Source organism: Moschus berezovskii, chromosome 28 (assembly GCF_049115385.1).
Source record: "Moschus berezovskii isolate FMDL1 chromosome 28, NW_MosBer_1.0, whole genome shotgun sequence".
Taxonomy (NCBI): Eukaryota; Metazoa; Chordata; class Mammalia; order Artiodactyla; family Moschidae; genus Moschus; species Moschus berezovskii.
In genome coordinates, this window is record NC_142487.1 from 1097615 (window position 1) to 1119416 (window position 21802).

At 38.4% G+C, this 21802-nt stretch overlaps 1 protein-coding gene across 5 annotated transcripts in view; it reads left to right on the forward strand.

Moving 5' to 3' along the window:
* OSBPL1A (oxysterol binding protein like 1A) overlaps nt 1-21802 on the forward strand; it is a 223554-nt gene that overhangs the window by 85949 nt on the left and 115803 nt on the right. For all 5 annotated transcript variants that reach the window (XM_055417076.2, XM_055417078.2, XM_055417079.2 and 2 more), the window contains 2 exons: nt 588-669; nt 16073-16179. In XM_055417076.2, coding sequence (XP_055273051.2) covers nt 588-669; nt 16073-16179 — 189 coding nt within the window. The remainder of the gene's footprint in view (nt 1-587; nt 670-16072; nt 16180-21802) is intronic.

The window sequence follows — 21802 nt, forward strand, 5'->3', positions numbered from 1 at the left end:
TCCATGTACAGTTCTGACTGTTGCTTCCTGACCTGCATACAGATTTCTCAAGAGGCAGGTCAGGTGTTCTGGTATTCCCATTTCTTTCAGAATTTTCCACAGTTTATTGTGATCCACAGGTCTGATTATGTGGGGGCTGTGCTCACTTAGATTTGCTGAACAAAAATCTGGTTGTGGTTTCCAAATGTTAGTACCATCTGGATTTTTTCAAACAAAAACAATTTCTAAAAGATATTCTTAATGAGTGCATTTTATAATTTCTCGATGAATTTAACAAGCCTACTAAGTGTGAATAAATCAGAAATCTGTCAGATATATATTGTGTAATGAGTTATTAGAAGTAATTGATACAGTTGTGTAGTATCTTGATGACATGTTGAATGTATTTAAAATTTAGAAATTTTTTTTATTAATCTGTACATGGTTATATTCAGTTTCTAAGGCAATTTTCTCTCACCCTTTTCTGTTAGGAACCTCTCAATGATTACAGTATATCAACCTGTGAGATAAAAAGTTTCAATGGCAAAATTAAAGCATATGTACTGTAAAAATCCTGTATTTAACTTTTCTTTTGTTTTCTTTTCCAGAAAGCACAGATATGCCAACAGAGACTAGATAGAGAAATTTCCAACTTTCTCAAGATGATGAAGGAGTGTGACATGGCTCAAGGTAAAAAAAAATAAAACCCCGCTCTTTAAGACACCCGTCATCATAGATGTTCATACTTTGGTTGGTTATACATTACAGATAATTTTTGATTTTGAATTCAGAATTGTATTTGAAAAACAAGTTAACCTTCTGGGGCTGTAATTCATTTTGGCTGTGGAGTGAGAGCTCTGTTTATGAATCCCAGAGGACTTGGGTTTTGGAGTCAAATTGTCTTAGATTTGAATCCTTGTTCTGCCACTTATTAGTTGTTACTTTTAAGCGGAACAGTTAATTTCTCAGAGGTTTAGTTTCCCTGTCTATAAAATGAAGGGGTTGGCAGTTCCCAGGTCTTGGCCTTTTGCCATTCTGTGAACGTATACATGAACTTGTCTAATTATTAATCTCCTTTTCAAAAGTAAATTTTTATACCTTTACTCTTCTTTAGTTATGAATTACCAAGAGTTAATTATAAGTACTCCAGAAATAAAAATATAACCCAATGCAAAAAACAAAAATCCCAATATAAAATCCAATATGCAAATTAGGTCTTGAGAAAAAATTGATTACTTTGTAAATTAAAGTTTTCATCACCTTAGACTTGAGACTTTTAATAGTTGCTTTAGACTTTAGCTCTGATATGTTTGTAAATAACCCCACTAAAATTTAATCAACTTAGTTGTCTATGAGATTATGACTGTATCAATTTTAATCATGATCTAGTTTGTATGTGCCCGGGAAAGGTGAAGGAATGTTGATATCAGAATAAACTGAGCATAAAAGTTCTGTATCTGTCCAGATGTACCTCAGGCATCACTTTGCTTCAGTTCAACAACACTTATTTACATGAATGATGACAGCTTGGGAAGGATAGCAGTCATTTTGATTATTAACTGCCAGCTGGAATATTTTATTACTTAGTGCTGTTTATGCTCACTAGGCTTTTAAATAATAACAGCTTCATTATATTCACATAAGCCTAGAATTCACCTGTGTGGGGTGTATCAGTCAGTGGCTTTTAGGATAGTCACAGACTTATGCAACTGTGACTATCAATGGACTTTTAAAATACCATCCTCACCAAGAATCATGAAAACTCAGCTGAGATACTAACAACGTTTAAGAGATACAGAAACTGTACAGAGTGAGGTGAAATGTAAAGATTATTTTTTTTTTTATCTGGACCAAAGTAAGAAATTATATCAGAACTACAACCAAATTGTTTGTTTGTTTTTTTTTCTTTTGAACCTTGAGACAGATGTCTTGGTTCAGGTCATCTGTATGACTTGTCACTCATAATAATGGCATGCATCAGTTGTGCTCTTAGAGACATACATGGGATTCAGTACCAAGAGTGCGTTCACTTTGCACAGTGATGTATGGGAAACTTTGAAAAAAATTTGTGATTTGACAGCGCTATTTCATGTATCTGCAGTAAAAGTCAGTGGGTTTATACATGAATGATTATAGACATTATTTTCTGAAAGACTGGTGTAGATAAATAGAACAATACACACTCAGAAATAGAGTAGAGATAATTTCATGAATGGAGTTAAGAGTTTTGAAGGTAACCAAGTCTGCTCTTAATGCCAATGGATTGTACAGAATAACCTGGCACATGTGTTTATTAAAGGAAGCTGATAGATACACATCCTACTCCAAACTGCCTACGTAGTTTTCCAGTGACATCTCAAGAGGAAAAACTAAAATGTTTATGGACAGAATCCAGATCTTGTGGTTGGGACTGTTAGTTGGTTTAAGTTTTGGTACAAAATTGTATGAATGTGAACTTGCAGACTCCGCGCCCTCTCTGTTACTGCATCTTCTATGATACACGTTCCGCTCTGTGCCGCCTGCGTCCAGATCACTGCAGCGCCTGCCCTTTACTCCCCCTGCCTTCTGGGAACCCCCCTGCATTCCATGCTTAAAGGGGGTTGAGTCAGAAGGCTTTCAGGAACTCTTCCAACTCAACTGCTGTGAAATACTGCATTATTGCTGCCAGATTAATTTTAGAAAGTTACCGTTTAAAAATGATTATAAATGTGATTTTTTTTTTTTTTGGCCTGAGAAAATCTTTTAAGTGTCCTTGAAACTGCAGAATAAAATACAAACTTTTTATCTTGGCATTTAAGTATGTTCTTAACCTGATCACAAACTGATTTTTTAGCTTTATTTACAGTTTTTCTCCCCATGATCCCTGTGAACACTTTTGACCAAACACTGTGTCTTTTGGTCCTCTGTTAAAGTAATACTTTTGTTTTCATGTGTGTGTTAGTCATTCAGTTGTGTCTGACTCTTTGTGACCCCCATGAGCTCTAGCCCATCAGGCTCCTCTGTCCATGGGCTCCAGGCAAGAATGCTGGAGTGGGTAGCCATTTCCTTCTTCAGGGGATCTTCCCAACCCAGGGTTTGAACCCTGGTCTCCCACACTGCAGGCAGATTCTTTACTATCTGAGCCACTATTGTTTTCATGAGTGGACCTTAAGCCTAATTTCTGTCTGGATTAAAGCCAAAGTTATGTATCTGACACGGACAACACATCATTCAAGGTGTAGAATGCAGTGTTGAAATTGCTACAATTTTATCTTTACCAAAAACCTGGTTGCAAAAATGAATAAAATCACTCAAACTTATAAAACTTTTGGAAGACTTCCTGAAGGCCATGTAGTCAATCTGTTCTACCCGACAACTCTAAATTTACCCTTAGGTGTAATAGCCAGGTTTTGACCATTGTAAATAATGTTGTATGGTACACTTATCTTTGATCACATCACTTTATTACCATAAGATTCTTGGCAATGAGATTAATGGGTGAAAATACATTAATGTTTTTGAACCTACTGATATATACTTATAAGTAACTTTCCAAAAAAGATAGATTACTTTACATGTCAAGTTTAACGTATGCACTTTATTGCTAAATGTGTATAGTAAATCCCTGGTTGAAGACATTATCATGCTTTCAGTTACCAAAAAGAAAAAATCTTGAAAAGCACTTTTATTCAACCCACTTACAACTTTAGTCAAACTCCTGGACTTTGAGTAAAAATTCTTACCACCCCCTCACTGTTGCCATACCAGTCCAAGCCACCCTCGTCTCCTCTGTGTGCTATTAAAAACAGCCTCCTGACTCAAATCCCACCCGTGTCCCTACCGTCCCTGCCCCAGGGATCCTTCTAAAGCATTAGCGGGTTGATACTCTTAGCTTAAAACACCCCTTTGCTTCCAGGTCTTCTCACTTAAGAGTCAAAGATGAAGTCCTTCTAATGATCTACAGAGTCTTCCTGTCCCGTCTCACCTCTCTGTCCTCATCTCCTGCCTGCCTCTCTGCAGTCTCACTGGCCTTGCTGTCCCTCAGAGCTGCCTGGGTGTGCTGGCCCTTCTGCCTGGAAGGCTTTTCTCCAGGACTTTCCCTGACCCCTCCCCCTTGCTCCAGAGAACCTTGCTTGATGCCCTGGGCCCTTGATCACTATCAACTTTAGAAGCATTCTTAGGGCTTCTTTGCCCTTGGCCCTCTGATTGGCTCCAGCTGACAGAGATCTTGTCACGAGATGGGGGAAGGGTGGGAGGAGAGGTGGGTTGGGGTCACCCCGCTCCCTCCTGCATGGCTGTGGTCTACTTGTGGCTGGACTCCCCTCTCGATGGGCCCAGGGCCCTAGTCTATGACTCCAGTTCCCACTGTCCTCTCCCTTTGCCCTCTATCCCAGGGTGGGCCTGCCTGCCTGCCTGTTTGTCCATTCACCCTTCTCATCTTTGTGAGTCACCTCCTTTTAGAATTCTCTTAGTTACACTTTGACTTTGTGGGCTCTTTCTGCCATGACATTATTGATACCAAGTCCTGTCTCAACGTCCGACTCGGACTCTCTGCATCTCTGGCCTTGCCTTGTTCTCTTTGTCACTTACCAGTCTTGGGTGTGTGTGTGTGTATTTGTGTGTAGTTGACTGTCTACCTCTCCTGTTGGAATATAAACTCCACAAAGGGAGGGACTTTGCTCTGCTTTATTCACTGATTGTCTTCAGCACCTAAACTATGTGCACAGCACATAGTAGGCGCTTGTGTTCCCTTGGCCCTTGTCCAGCCTCCCCTCCCCCTTACACACACACACACACATTTTGAGTGAATGAAATGAGTAACATATTTAGCTAATAAATTTATAACATTTCTGTTGAATTCGGGGAGAAATAAGTACTACATTTGTTCTGTCAAATTAATCAGTATACAGATCATACAATTTGGTGAAGTCTTTTTTTTTCTTTTCACTTATTTATTTTTTTGGACGCTAATTACTTTACAATATTGTAGTGGTTTTGCCATACATTGACATGAAGAATCCGCCCCGGGTGTACATGTGTTCCCCATCCTGAACCACCCCTCCCACCTCCCTCCCCATCCCATCCCTCTGGGTCATCCCAGTGCACCAGCCCCGAGCATCCTGTTTCATGCATCGAACCTGGACTGGTGATACGTTTCACATATGATAATTTACATGTTTCAATGCTGTTCTTCCAAACCATCCCACACTCGCCCTCTCCCACAGAGTCCAAAAGACTGTTCTATACATCTGTGTCTCTTTTGCTGTCTCGTATACAGGGTTATCGTTACCATCTTTCTAAGTTCCATATATATGTGTTAGTATACTGTATTGGTGTTTTTCTTTCTGGCTTACTTCACTCTATATAATAGCAGTTTCATCCACCTCATTAGAACTGGTTCAAATGTATTCTTTTAAATTGCTGAGTCATACTCCATTGTGTATATGTACCACAGCTTTCTTATCCATTCGTCTGCTGATGGACATCTAGGTTGTTTCCATGTCCTGGCTATTATAAACAGTGCTGCAATGAACATTAGGGTACACATGTCTCTTTCAATTCTGGTTTCCTCAGTGTGTATGCCCAGGAGTGCGATTGCTGGGTTGTATGGCAGTTCTGTTTCCAGTTTTTAAAGGAATTTCCACATTGTTCTCCATAGTGGCTGTACTAGTTTACATTCCCACCAACAGTGTAAGAGGGTTTCCTTTTCTCCACACCCTCTCTAGCATTTATTGCTTATAAACTTTTGGATAGCAGCCATTCTGACTGGAGTGAAATGGTACCTCATTGTGGTTTTGATTTGCATTTCTCTGATAATGAGTGATGTTGAGCATCTTTTCATGTGTTTGTTAGCCATCTATATGTCTTCTTTGGAGAAATGTCTGTTTAGTTCTTTGGCCCATTTTTTGATTGGGTCATTTATTTTTCTGGAATTGAGCTGTATATTTTTTAGATTAATTCTTTGTCAGTTGCTTCATTTGCTATTATTGTCTCCCATTCTGAAGGCTGTCTTTCCAGCAAACAAAAGCCCACTTCCAGCAAACCAAAGTCCAGGTCCAGACGGCTTCACAGCTGAATTCTACCAAAAATTTAGAGAAGTGCTAACATCTATCCTACTCAAACTCTTCCAGAAAATTGCAGAGGAAGGTAAACTTTCAAACTCATTCTATGAGGCCACCATCACGCTAATACCAAAAGCTGACAAAGATGCCACAGAAAAAGAAAACTACAGGCCAATATCACTGATGAACATAGATAGAAAAATCCTTAACAAAATTCTAGCAAACAGAATCCAACCACATATTAAAAAGATCATACATCATGACCAAGTGGGCTTTATCCCAGGGATGCAAAGATTCCTCAATATCCGCAAATCAATCAGTGTAATGCACCACATTAACAAATTGAAAAATAAAAACCATATGATTATCTCAATAGATGCAGAGAAAGCCTTTGACAAAATTCAACATCCATTTATGATAAAAACCCTCCAGAAAGTGGGAATAGAAGGAACATACCTCAACATAATAAAAGCTATATATGACAAACCCACAGCAAACATTAACCTCAATGGTGAAAAATTGAAAGCATTTCCCCTAAAGTCAGGAACAAGACAAGGGTGCCCACTCTCACCACTACTATTCAACATAGTTCTGGAAGTTTTGGCCTCAGCAATCAGAGCAGAAAAAGACATAAAAGGAATCTAGATTGAAAAAGAAGAAGTAAAACTCTCACTGTTTGCAGATGACATGATCCTATACATAGAAAACCCTAAAGACTCCACCACAAGATTACTAGAGCTAATTAATGAATATAGTAAAGTTGCAGGATATAAAATCAACACATAGAAATCCCTTGTATTCCTGTACACTAACAATGAGAAAACAGAAATTAAGGAAACAATTCCATTCACCATTGCAACGAAAAGAATAAAATACTTAGGAATACATCTACCTAAAGAAACAAAAGACCTATGTATAGAAAACTATAAAACACTGGTGAAAGAAATCAGTGAAATCTTGTAGGGACTTAAAGAGGGAAGAAACTGTCAGCCCTCCCCTTGGGAGCAATTTGCATTCTTTAACGGATGGGGTTTCCGCAGTCAATACCATTGGTTTTTATATCGGATTCTCTGGATTCAGTGTTTTTCCTGAGACAAACCTTTGAATAGTTCTTTCCACTGAGGATCTGTGAGTAGCAAACTTTCCTTCTAATCTAAATCTTTATTTGGCCTCCGCTGGGTTACAGTTACTGTCCATTAGTTGTTGTTTTCTAATATATAATTTTATTTATTTTTTACTTTTGGCTCTGGGTCTTTTGTCGCCGAGTGGGCTTTCCTCTAGTTGTGGGAAGCAGGGGCTGCTCTCTAGTTACAGTCTCAGACTTCCCACGGGGTGGCTTCTCTTGTCAGGGCACAGGCTCTGGGGTGCACAGGCTTCAGTAGTTGTGGCCTCTGGGCGTAGTTGCTCCTCCGCATGTGGAATCTTCCCAGATCAGGGATCAAACCCCCTGTTTCCTTAATTGGCGGGCAGATTCTTTATCACTGAGCCTCCAGGGAAGCCCCTCCATTAGTGTTTTGAAGATGCAATTCCAGTTTCTTCTGGCTTTTTCTAAAGATGATTGTTGGGTAGGCTTTTTTTTTTTTCTTTTTAAAGTTCTCTCATTGCTTTTCAAAGATCTCCCCTTTGTCTTTGTCATTTTGCAGTTTTAAACTGTCTTACATTTGCTGTTTGAGACTGTTTTTAATTCAAAGACTCGTTCATTCCTTCTTCAGTCTAGCAAAGTTCTATGTTGTTGTCGCTTCACGCTTTACTTCTTTGTTCCTTCTCTTCCGTAGAAACTTCTTGTGGTCGTGTTGGGAGGCTTCTTATTTTATCCCCTATCTCTGAGTGTCTCGTTCTGTTTCTATTTTTTCTGTGTTATATTCTGAGTAATTTCCTCAGATCTACTTTCTAGTTTCAGTTTCTTTCTCAATTTGATCTAGTTGGTCTGTTTAGTCCTTTGACTTTAATCCTAATGGACTGTATTTCATCATTGTAGAAATTCTAGGCGGTGGTTTTAAAAGTTTTTATTTTCTTTCCATAGAGGACTGCTCTTCCATAGTACATGTATTTCTAACTTTATCGCTAATGATTTTAAATATATAAAACTAAGCCCTTTTCAGTGTGTTCTTATGTCTCAAGTTGTTGGTGGAGCCGGTTCTTTGGTTTTGTTGGCTGACTGTCCCTTGGAATGGATCGTTGGCTTCACTTTGGATTTTAACTTTTTATTGAGAGTATGTTTTTCCTCCTCCTGGATTATGGAAGTGTCCCTTCACAGTAGTTTTGTTTCTGTTGAGGATGTAATCATTTTAAAATCAGATTGCATACTAAATGTGGTACAAACTAGGGATTTCTGTTTTTCATGATTCCCACCCAGAGCACTGGTAGGAAATGCCCTTCTTCACTGCTGCCCTGCCTGTTTCTGTTTTCTCTGGGGGTCCAGCCCTTTACAAGGCCTTGCTCTGCTTGGTGAGATCAGAGCCGCATCTCCCTTCACGAGGATGTGAAGGAGCAGCTCAGCTCCCCACTTTGTCCAGCTGACCTTTGACCCCCAGGTGCTTGGCCACTTTTCTGTTGGCTTCCAGCATATCTGGGATTTTGTTCTTTCCAACTCTGATATATATTATATTATTACTATTATTTGTCAGCATCTTTATGGGTTTGGGTTGGAAGGATGTTTTCCTCATCGGTGTCGTCAGCTAGGTAAGCACAAGTGTCCCATGCACTTTCTAATGTGAAATATGTCAGTAATGCACGAATTGTATTATCTAGAATACAGCCACACATAGCCCTTTTTGTGTGTGCATTGTTTTGTGTACTTTTCATATATTTACTCGTTGTAAAAAAATATTTATTGATTTGACTGTCCCAGATCTTAGCTGTGGCATGGAAACTCTTAGTTGCAGCGTATGGAATCTAGTTCCCTCACCAAGGATCGAACCTGGGCACCCTGCATTGGAAGCGTGGAGTCATAGCCACTGGACCATCAGGGAATTAACTCTTTTATTAACTCTTTTATTCCTTATAAGAACACAGTGTTAGTACATGACTATTATGTCCATTTTATAAATAAGCTAACGGAGGCACAGAGAGCTTATGTAACTTGTCTTGGGTCATACAGTTAGTAAAAACCAGACAGAGTTTGATCCTAGGCAGCCTGGCTGCAGAGACCGCTCTTCACCAGTTAAGAACCTGGACTAAATAAAACATTCTGTATTTCCTTCTCAACTTTTGATCTGTGAGCTAGGAAAGGTTACAGATTTTCATGCCTAGATCTGCATCCGCGGTGAAAGGGAGAACTCATTGAGGACAGTCACTTGGCTGCTGCAGCTGAGGTGCTGTTCCAGTCCTTAAGGTCTCCCGTTCAGAAGTTCAAGGGGACAGTGGAATTGATGCAGGGCCGAAGTCTCCAACTCACAACAAAAAAATCCTTTGTATTTTTTCTGTCAATTACGGTTGTTATTTTTTCCTCTTCTCTTGTCCTGAGGTTCTTTCTGGTATTTTTCATCTCAAAGAACGCATCTCCATTTGATACGCTTCCCCAAGCCCGAGCCTTGGAGTCATCTTAACCTTGGAGTGCATCCTGGATGCGATGCACATCCTATGTCTCCTGGATCTCTCCTTGTCCCATTCTCTCTGCACTGACACAGGCCACAGCCATCCTGCCCGTAGGTTGCAGCCCTTCTCATCTGGCCACGCTGCCTCCAGGGAGTGTTGCACATTGTGGTTTGAGAGGTGCCTCTAAACACAAGTAAGTCTTGAGACCTCGGTGCCTTAGGCGGTAATCTAACTCTACCTTGACCTGTGTCTCCTCACTTGAGCAATATCTTCTTTACCTCTTCCTTCCTCTTACTCAGAGTTCAGCAATGCTGAACTTTTCTCATGCGTTATGGACTTGTTCTCACCACCTGAAATACTAGCTTTTCCTCATCTTTTAAATGTAGCTTCTAGAAACTTCTTGGCTTCTCTGAGACTAGCCTACATGCTCTTTCTTTGTGTTTCCAAATAACCCTCCAACTAATTTGCATCACTGTACCTCTTTCTGTTTCCATTTCCCCCTCTGGGCAGACCTAGGTGCCTCAGGTCTCAGAAGGGGACTGAATAACAAGCAAAAGTTCAGGCCACTACCTTTACACCTGCCCAGGCCTGTAATATGGTGGCTTCCCTGATGGCTAAGTCGGCAAAGAATCCGCCTGCAATACAGGAGACCCAGGTTCTATCCCTGTGTTGGGAAGGTCCCTTGGAGAAGGGAATGGCAACCCACTCTAGTATTCTTGCCTGGGAAATCCCATGGACACCGGAGCCTGGCGGGCTGCAGCCCATAGGGTCACAAAAGAGTTGGACACGACTTAGTGACTAAACCACCACCAGCACCACCCTGCTCTGAGAGCTGTCCCTGATAGTAGGGACAGGGCACTGGGTGGAGAGCGGGCTGCGGTCCTAGTCCAGGCTTCCCTTCAGGCAGTCAGGTGGAGCAGTCAGATAGAGAAGACAAAGTGGTTATGAAACTGAGTGATTTAGTATGCTTACTTTGCCTCGTCCATAGGAGGAAACATCATCACTTTCTATCTCTTCACCTTACTCACTGGGGCACAGACCTGACCAGCACTTTCCTCCCGACTTTCCTGGAGGCAGAGCTCCCTGGGTCCCACGTGACTCTGTATCATTTGTTTCATTGATTGGGTTTTCTCTTAAGATTACTCCCATAAGGTGAGGAGCCACTGCCAGGGCAGTTTAGTCAGGGGTGATGCAAATCCAGTTACAGCCTTTGGTGGAGATTTTAATCCAGTTTTCCTCCTTTCTTCTATTCACTCTTGTTTGTAAAAGAATGCAAAATACGTTTCATAGCTCTGCTGGCGGCTTCCTAATTTTGACCCGACAAGGTCTTCCCAACTGGTGCTTTCTTTGCTAAAATTGTCAAATTAATGCATTTTAGTTTTTCTAACAAATATATGCTTTCCCTCTGACTATTCTAAAGACTCCCTCTGATCAATACTGTTCATTCAATAATTGTTTTACTTTCTGTTTTCCTTGCTAGACTGTATTGTTAAGGACAGAAACTGTTTCTCAGTTACTTGCTTACCTCTTTATCTCAAGCACCTGGAATGTAGTGCCTGCCACGTGGTAGCCAGTCAGTAAATGGTAGATGCAAATCCTCTTCCCTCTCAAGTTCTCATTGATCATCATTCTGAGACTCTTCTTCTCAGAACCAGTATTTTCGGACTATCTGAAAATAATAGTTATAGATATTTTGGATAAATTTGTTTTATTGGGCATTGTGTTTAACAGTAGCAAACTTATTCTTCAAGATCTGACCCAAGTACCATTACTTTTCTCAAACTCCCCTTTATTATTCCATCCCATAATGGTAGCTCTTTTCTCCAAATGTGTGACATTTATGTGTGTATAGTTTGTTTGCTCTTTATATATTGTAGCATCCCTGTTATGATCTTTTTATTCTTATTTAACTCATGCTTCTAACTCATTTAACACTTGCTGCTTGAATTATATATCTTATACTTCCATTGCAACTAGTATAAATTTACAGATGTAGATACATAGATCAAATGCTCAGTGGTACGTTTTTAGTGGGTGGGTGATTTCAAGCTAATCATCTTAATTTGAACAAGAAATAGATAAATTTATATTTTTATATCTTATATGATGTCACCAATCTTGATTTTTTTTTTTCAAGTTATGGTTTTATGTAGAAGTTTTTTAGAAGAGTAGTTGATTTTTATGTCCAGAAATCTTTTTCTCCATTTTGGGCAGAGAGTATTGATTGTCTTGAGGGATTTATATAATTCCAGTGGAGTATGAATCAATTTCAGAAATACGTTTTCTCATGCACATAGTCAGATACATTACATTTTCTGTTTTCCACCACAAGAGAAAAATTGTCTTATTTTGATATTTTCTTTATTTCCTATGACCTTAGCTTTGTCACTAGATAGCTTTGGGACTATTTATTCTCATCTGTTTGTGTTTATTAAAAAAAAAAACAAAAACACTTAAGGCAACACTGTGTCCCAAAGGACTAGGGTGAGAGGGTGAGGAAATGCCATTCATACAGTTTTTTTCTCTTGTCCCCAATGATGGAAATATTTGAGTTAAAATTGAAAAACAGACAAAAGAGATTTTCTTGTGCCTCAAGTAAAAAGAAAATGTAGTTTAAAATAATACATTTATCCACCTGTGCTAATTAGCCAACCTGTAGCAAGCCACTCCAGTACTCTTGCCTAGAAAATCCCATGGATGGAGGAGCCTGGTAGGCTGCAGTCCGTGGGGTCGCTAAGGGTCAGACACGACTGAGCGACTTCACTTTCACTTTTCACTTTCACACATTGGAGAAGGAAATGGCAACCCACTCCAGTGTTCTTGCCTGGAGAATCCCAGGGATGGGGGAGCCTGGTGGGCTTCCGTCTATGGGGTCACACAGAGTCAGACACGACTGAAGTGACTTAGCAGCAGCAGTAATATAAATGAAAATGATTATGTCTTAAATATTTCTTGGGCTTCCCTGGTGGCTCAATTGGTAAAGAATCTGCCTGCAGTGTGGGACACCCACATTCGATACCTGGGTCGGGAAGATCCCTTGGAGAAGGGAATGGCAACCCACTCCAGTATTCTTGCCTGGAGAATCCCATGGACAGAGGAGCCTGGTGGGCTACAGTCCATGGGATCGCAAAGAGTCGGACACAACTGAGTGACTAACACTTTATGTATTTTTAGCTAAAATATAATAATTCTTCTGTTGTAAAATTAAATAACCCAGAGTGATTTGCATTTTTTATGCAAGTCAATGGGAATAAAATATTTTTTATTATTCTTCCTTATTCTTTTAATATTTGAGTCTTTTCTTTGTACAAGGTTTGGTGTACAGTATTGGGGGGGTGGTTAAAGAGGTTTAGAGCTTACTGACAGTAGCAGCATACAGTAAGCATATGTACCGTGTCCATATGAGCAGAGTAGCAGAGCATATGCAAAGGGCCTGAGTTCTCAGCAAGTGGATATGGCTACGTATGGAGTCCAGTAGAAGGGGTCACCTCCCACAGTGATTTTTAAGGAAGGCTTCATGGGGAGAATGGCATTTGAACTTGACCTTAAATTTTTTTTTTTTTTTTTTTTAGTTAAGAGGAGAAACTTCTTAATATGAATAATTACTATTTCCAGTATTCACAGAAAAGGAAACATCTTTAACAAAAGTTTAGAAGTAGTAAAATAGGATCATATTTCTAGGAAAACAGATATTCCCGGGAAAATAGTCTGGCTGAAACTGACCATTTATGGAATGATTTAAATGTTAATCTAAGGAGTGTAGAATTTTTCTGTATAAGGAGAACAATGGAGGTGTTCTGTATTAGGGTTTAGTTTAACAGCAAGAAACAAGCACTTCCCCACTAGTTTTAAAACTTACCCAATTAAAAATTGTACATTGTAATCATGGAAACGACAGATTGTGAGCTTTTTATACATGTCTCTAAAGTTAAGCTTTTCACATATAATCTTCCAGCATCTTTCCTGAGTTCAACAATATTTTTAGTACAAAAAATAACTTTTTCTCTCAAATTAACTGGTACTATTTAAGTGTCCAATCCTCAGGGTAAGCCAGATATGGTAACATACTGCCTTTTTGCATTTATTACAGCTCAGTCTCTAAATATTAGTTGGCTAAAGCATATTTGCAGTGATTCCCAGTTGGTAACTTTTCTAGAAGCTTAGCAGTTCTCCTTTATGTAATCAGCATGAGACGTCATTGCATAAGAGGCATACTGATGTCAACCAATGGGCCTTGATACATAGCCCTGAACCAGCGTATTTACCATAGTCCATGATTCTTACACTGTCCTACCATGCAGGTTGATATTAATTCTAGCATCTTGTTTGTGCACTAGATTGTCAGAGAAATTAGGTAACTTTTGACTATTGTGGACGGAAGAATTTGACACTCAATAAGAGATTCTTATAAAAACTTGTCTTAATATATTTATTTCTTGGAATACCTTTTGAAAGCTTGTTTAAAAATTTGTAAAGTGCCCCTAAAACTCATTGGAAAAGACCCTGACGCTGGGAAAGATTTGAGGGCAAGAGGAGAACGGGGTGATAGAGGATGAGATGGTTGGATGGTAACACTGACTCAACAGACATGAGTTTGAGCAAACTCTGGGAGATAGTAAAGGAGAGGGAAGCCCAACGTGCTGCAGTTGATGCAATCGCAGAGTATCGGATACAACTTGGTGACTGAGCAACAACAACAATAAAATTTATTTTGACATTTAATGTTTTATGGTAATCAATAAGTATTTTAAGTATGAGATATCTAAAAGATAGACATAATTGGAGATAATGATGGCATTTAATAAAAAGAAATATATCCACAAATGGACTTTTTCATTTTTTTCATTTTTCATTTTCCTTTTTCAAAGGACTTTCCATTTTTCTTTCCTTTGTGCCATGAAGGTGGAAGATTACTAGATTACCCAGATAATTTACGGGAGGCAGAGGCTGTGTCTGTTTTTTCTTGTGCATCTCCTCACATCCCCAGTCCCCAGCTCTGTGTAAAACATCTGTTGAGGTGCTATTTAAGTCACATGGCATCTAGCATATGGTACTCTTTTGCTATTTAGCAACTAAGTACAGAATAAATCTTCACAATGTATATCAAAGATTGAAAAATAAGTATGTAGAGTCAAATTTATTTTAGAATTTAGTAGTTTTCAATTATTTGGGTGTCATTAATAATAGCACCTGCTAGGAAACTCTATCCCATGAGATGAAAAATATGATAAAATGTCATTTGGTCTTTATATCAAGATACTAATAAAAGACTGCTCTTACTTCATTCACTATGATCTTTTCCTTTTATTGCATACTTTTGCCTTATGAGTTTTAAGAAGTAATTTTTCCAAGAAAAGGACTTGTCTTTGCTAAAATAAATCTCATTCATATAAAACATTTGGAAAATTTAAAAAGAGAACAGGTTAATATAACTTTATCACTTAAAAATAATGGCTGAATAATTTGTCATATTATTTCCTATAGATTTTCTTCCCACTGGAAAATTTTTGTTCAGATTTGTTGGCATATGATTCTCTTGATTCTTTTTGTTTATTGACTTTGTTTACCATGTTTTAAGAATAGCAGTTTAAGTACATCAAGATGCGACAAGTACGACAAGATACAGAGGATGCGACAGATTTAATTGTCTTTCTCCCTTTATTTTTTTCTTAAAGCTTTCTTATTATGATTTCTGTTTTTGACGGAAGGGACAGATTTGAAGGATCTTAATGTATAATTAACATAAAATTCTAGGCTGTTTCAACTAAGTACACTTTTCTCACATTAATATGACGTTTCACTTCTTTAAGTGACACGTGCATTTTGTGGTTTTCTCTTGCCAAAAAAAAAAAAAATTTAATGATGGGAAAAATGGATTAAGATTTTCTTTAGGGGTCCAAGGAAGATACTGATATTATCATTTATTTCCCAACTTACATGTATACAGAAGGATACTGGACCTTGACAAGGCTGTGTTTTTGAGAGCAAAAGACCTATTTATACAGAACATTTATCCAGATAAGAAGTAGAGGAAGTTGAGTTAATACCGCCTTCAGATCTCTTAGCTGTCATGTCAACTACAGAATTATTTTTGTCTCTTTTTAGCACTTTGCCTTGGAATAAAATTACTTCTCTAGTAATGACTATCATGAAAGGGGAAGTGTTAATGTTTTATAAGTAATGATATCAGTCCTTCTCGACAGCTATTTTTCTTAAACATTATTTATATCTATAAAATTTTTGTTTGTTTTTAGTCCTGGCTCTTCTCCTTTTAAGAAATAGGCCTTTCTAGGTCAAGGCTTTCTCCTTTTCTTTTTCTGTATGAATTTATATGCCCTGCATACAGTAGGTGCTTAATAATCATGCCAGAGGAACAGTAATTGTATGCTTAAGGCAGCTAGAAGAAAAAATGAGGTTAGTAGATATGAAAATATGTTCATGGTCTTGGTTTACTTTCAGTTCAGTTTACTTTACCATTACTTAAATCCCACTCATTATATTTATTTTATTTATAGAAATGCTTCCATTGTTTCTTCAGAAAGTTGAAGTTGTCGCTGAAGCTTCTAGAGAAACTTGCGTAGCTTTGAGTGACTGCCTTCATCTCTTCACTAAACAAGAAGGGGTAGGTTGTTTGGAATTGAATTTTTACAGTCATTGTTTGGGTGTCACATGCTTGATTATCCAGGACGTCATTGCTTTCAAATTATCCAAAGATAGAAGGAAATAGAGTTAGTAAAGGAAATGAAAGCTTCATTTTTCACCAGAAGTTAGAACTTATTTATTCTTGATTAAGTAGATTGATTCTGAAATAACTTCTGTTCATATCATCTAATTTGCTTATGTACCCATGTTTAACAAGTATGTTTATAGTTGATCTATTCAGGGTTGTTGTGGCATTTCGATAAGAGGGGTATGAAAATATTCTAGAAACAAAAGGTCTGTGTGAAAAATATAAAACAGAAGGTCTATGTGAAAAATACATGCTTTTGTTTAGATAATCTATTGCTCTCACATTTACCTATTTGAACTGAACTTAATGGATTAAATGTTCTTTTGTGTTCTTTGCCATTTATTCTTTCCCATTTAAAAATTTGTCATTTGATCTCCCAGATATGAGTAAAAGTGGTATGTTATCCATTAGTAACTGTTTTTCTAAGGACTGAAAAGTCATTAAAGTGCGTTTTGGCTGCCTGAACTTGGACTTTTCTTTTGTATGCTTCCCCCCCCCCCATTTTCATGATTTTCTGCATGCACATATGTATATTTACATGCCATGCTGCACAGCTTACGGGATCTTAGTTCCCCAACCAAGGACTGAACTTGTGCCCTTAGTGGTGAAACTGCAGAGTCCTAACAACTGGACCCAGGGAATTCCCCTATTTTCATGATTTTAATGCAAGCCAAGTAGCAATAAGCATTCTTCCATGTAAGTTCTAGGTATAAGTTTAATCTTCAGCTTTTTAGATTGACACCAAATTTCTGTTTTGTTTGTTTTTTTAGATTCCACATATATGTAAAATCGTAGGATATGTTTTTCCTCTGTGTGACTTCAGTTCAGTTCAGTTCAGTTCAGTCGCTCAGTCGTGTCCGACTCTCTCTCTCTGAGTTCACTCAAACTCATGTCCACAGAGTCGGTGATACCATCCAGCCATCTCATTCTCGGTCGTCCCCTTCTCCTCCCGCCCCCTACCCTTCCCAGCATCAGAGTCTTTTCCAGTGAGGCAACTCGTCGCATGAGGTGGCCAAAGTATTGCAGTTTCAGCTTTAGCATCAGTCCTTCAAGGACACTCAATTTCTTATTCTTGTTACAGTTGATTTGTGCCTTTTGTTTAGAGTTGAGGTTTTGGTAAAACAAGGTAGATTAAAATGGTTATACATATATATATGTTTCTCTTATGTATCAGTTCAGTTCAGTCACTCAGTCATGTCTGACTCTTTGCGAACCCATGAATCACAGCACGCCAGGCCTCCCTGTCCATCACCAACTCCCGGAGTTCACTCAAACTCATGTCCATCGAGTCGGTGATGCCATCCAGCCATCTCATTCTCTGTCGTCCCCTTCTCCTCCCGCCCCCAATCCTTCCCAGCATCAGAGTCTTTTCCAGTGAGTCAACTCGTCGCATAAGGTGGCCAAAGTATTGGAGTTTCAGCTTTAGCATCAGTCCTTCCAATAAGGATCTAAAATTCTGTTTTCCCATCTTTAGAATAGAAGCCTTGAGAATTAATAGGAAATTTAAAAAATGCTGTGTTTGTTATCTATACCACAAATTCTGTAATCATTTTATTTGGGCAATAAGAAAATCTCTGTGGGGAGTCCCTGGTTGTTCAGTGGCTACACTGGGTGCTTTCACTGCTAAGGGCCTATGTGGAACTAAGATGCCATAAGCTGTGAGTTGCAGCCAACAAGGAAAAGTAATAATAATCTGAACTCATTTAAACAGACTTACAGGAAATTAATAGAATTCTGTTAAATACCATAGGAAAAAAATAATTGTTCATTAAACATGTTAAATGGCTGAGTCATCTCATGTTTAAAATCATCACTTCTCAGCATTTCTATTTTTGGTGGCTTCTGAACTTCATATTCTAGCTTGTTTAAATGAGGAATGATACAGTGACTTCAGTAAATCCACATAGGATGATAGCATCTTATCAGAACAAACACAACAAATTTTGATGTTACATGATTCAGGTAACATTTATTACATTGTAAAACTAAATTTGTGTCTCCTGTGTGGTACAGGAGAATGTCTTGATGGCTCTTTTGTTGAGCCATTCTTGAAGGCTAGATTAGAAGTAATGTAATTCTTGAAGAAGCTGACCTATTCTAATCTTTAACTGATTAGAAAAAGAAAAAACTTAGGTAATCACCTCCATGTGGAAATTTACATGTACAAGAATATTAAAGTTTAGCCTAATTAACCTCTTTAAGCCTTTAAAATTTGTCATGAGGATTAAATCAGGTAATTGTGAGCAAAATACTTAGCATGGTTCCTAAGTAAGCCTCGAGTATAAATCAGCAGTTGTTACTGCAGGATGCTGTCTAATGAACACTTATGACCCCTTTTCTCTGATGCCTGGTGCTTCCATGTCTTTACCATTGGTTTTATCTTGTTTTGGATGGAGGTGGTGTGGTGTAAAGAATATTTACTGGACCACTTGTGGAATGACTGTGCTGTGTTTCCATCCTTATAATTTAAGAGATGATAGTCTGCTTAAGTTCTCTGAACTTTGATCATGTCGTCTTTGAAATAAGAGAGACATGCAGAAAGTCATTAAGAGCCGTGGTGTGAAAGTCTAATGGACCTTTTTAAAATCTGTCTTTCTCTAACCGACTGTAGGACCTTGGATGAGTTTCTAAAGAATGAAAATATATGAACTCTTGAATGTTGGGTATGGCGATCAACTGTGTGTTGATGAATAATATATAATAGAGTATATCAGCATATCAGAAGGGCACAAGGTATTCATTTAGTAAATAACATTTATTGCTTCAAACTTTCAGAGTACCTTCAAGTGTTTTTTTTTCCACCGTAAGTCTGTGAAATATCACCTCTATGGGTCCCTAAGTAGAAATCCATGGCTTTCCTTCTGAGAAATATGATTTTAGACTATGTGAAGGCCTAAAAAATATTTGAAAGATAAATGGTATCACTGAAGTTGATCTTATCAAGTAGCTAAGGATTACAACATAGGAATTTAATAGCTTAATTGAGGTCAGAGTGGAATAATTATGCACCATAATGCTTTATTTATCAGGCATCATAAATTACATTTTCATCATCTAGAAATTCTATTCAAAGAGCATTGATAAGATTTGAACTCATAGACCTGAGTCCATTTCCTGACTCTGCTCTTTAATCCCTGTCTTTGACTCAGTTTTAAAATACAATCTCCTTTTTAAAGTGGTAACCAACCAGAAAAGAGTGTTTTGAGGAGTAAATGAGATCAGATTGGCAAACACGTCCTATAGTACGCAGCACAGAATAGGGACCAGTAGATGTAAGTGATCCCAGCTCCAACAGCAGAAAAAAAATTACAACTCTAATCTCTTTTGAGGACAGTTACTCTAAATGTTACACATTTCACTTCTTAAACTAAAATGTTCATCCTTTATCTCTCCTGGCTGTCTCAGGATTGTCCTTTTGTATGTTCATAATTACTCTGTGCCTTAATACAGAGATACCTTCAGGGGATAATGTTTATAGGACTCTTTTTTGATTAAATGGCCCAATCCTGCTACTGTTTTTTTAATTCCTTTTTATACTCTTTTGGTTTAAAATTTTTTTCTCTCCTGATTTTTAGATCAGCTGGATGTCTATCTCTAGCAGTGGAATACTGATTCTTTCTCATTTCCTCATACTAATTGCCTGTTTGTTAAAAAGAAAAACAGTAGTAACCAAACTTGGCAAAATTACATCCTCGGTAAGAATAAGATGTTCTTTATGAGAGTTGACAATGAGCACAGACCTCAGTCTGGACCTGGAGCATTCTAGCCTGTGATGTTCTTTGCTTACTTGGAGATGCTCTGATATGGCCTAGCTACGCCAAGTATCCATGTGACCGCTCTATAAATGAGGCATTATGTAGGCATATTTTACATGACATAACACTGCTTATGTTATTAAAAAAACAAACAAAAAAACCCAGCAATATATAAAACAAGCTGTAGAGTCTGTGATTGATCTACTAAAGGGAACCTTTGTTGTTTAATTTGCTAAGTCATCTCTGACTCTCTTGCGACCCCATGGAATTGTAGCCCACCAGGCTCCTCTGACCACGGGATTTCCCAGGCAAGAATACTGGAGTGGGTTGCCATTTTCTTCTCCAAAAGGGAACCTTACTATATGTTTTTAGAGTGATGTGCTTGGGAAACATAACAATATAATGACTATGGTTTTTCTTTAACTTCGTGTGCAAATTCTGCTGAAAAGACTAGAAACTGGTTTCGTGAATCATTGTTTCTGTAGTTTTTCTCACCAGTGAGTGTTATCAGTGGTTAAAAGATCACTCAGAAGTCATCATTGGTGCCCTTCTGGTTTTATGTATTATTGAGCTCCCCTCAATATGATTAGTCTGATCAGTTTTTAAGGTAAACTTGCTTATGTTTTATACTTCCCTATTAAATCTTCTGACTGATAAAGAGATACAACCCAAATGTATGGGACGGTAGTGATGCCAAGCTTGTGGTGTAATGGAACGATTCAGACTCCCAGTTGGAACCAGCCAAAGGAACTCCTGCTCTGGGCCAGATGCTAAAGTCTTTGGAGAGAATTCATGCCCTCATGTGGATTCCTAACTTTGTCAAGGCATGATTTATGTTACTCATTTAGCTTTCTGAGCTGTTCATAGGCCTTTAATCCCCGTCTCTTTCATCTGCAATGTTTACATCTTTCAGGCCTTTACCCTTCTCTCATCTCTATTCTAAGCAAAATTCTTTGTTAAATATTAGGTGATCTCTGTATTATGCTATCAACTCCCTACCACTCCCTGATTCCAGGTTGTTGTTTTTTTAATCTGTCTTCTTTCCTTTTATTGGTGGCATCTGTCTCCATCTTGCTTCAAAAACAGCTACTCTCTTCTGAATTCTCCCTTATAGCTTCTAGCTCCCTGCATCCCTTTCCAGATCCATTTTTAGAAATGTGATACCGTCTGTTTCTACTTTTTTTATTGCTCAGCTGGTCCACCAAGCCTGTTCTTGCCAGTATCTCCTTGTTGCTAAATCAGAGACACCTTTAAATTATCTTGCTTGTCCTTTGAAGGATCTGCCATTGACTGCTGCTTGCCTTTTGGAATGCTTCTCTGTGATGTCCATGGTGCCTGCCTCTTCCAGCATCTCTTTTCTATATAGCCACTCCTCCCCAGTCTTCTTCTAAAGCATCTTTCTTCTGCCTGTGCTTTGCATGTTGGTAGTCCCTAGGTTTCCAGGGTGACCTTCTCACTCAGTATTCTCCATGGATGATTTCATCCACTCCTTCAACTCAGCAATCCATAATGATTCAGATATCTCCACCTTGAATCTCCTCGGCTATGAACCAGTATATCCAGATGCCTTTTGGATATTTACATATGGATACATCAGAGGCATTTCAAAACCAAGTGTCTAAAACTGAGTTGTTGATCAACCCAAAGTTACCTATTGGGTAACTCAAGCTGGAAACGGGAGCTGTTTGCTTTGTTCGTCCTCATCTTCCCTTTTGCTGCTGCTGCTGCTGCTAAGTCACTTCAGTCGTGTCCGACTCTGT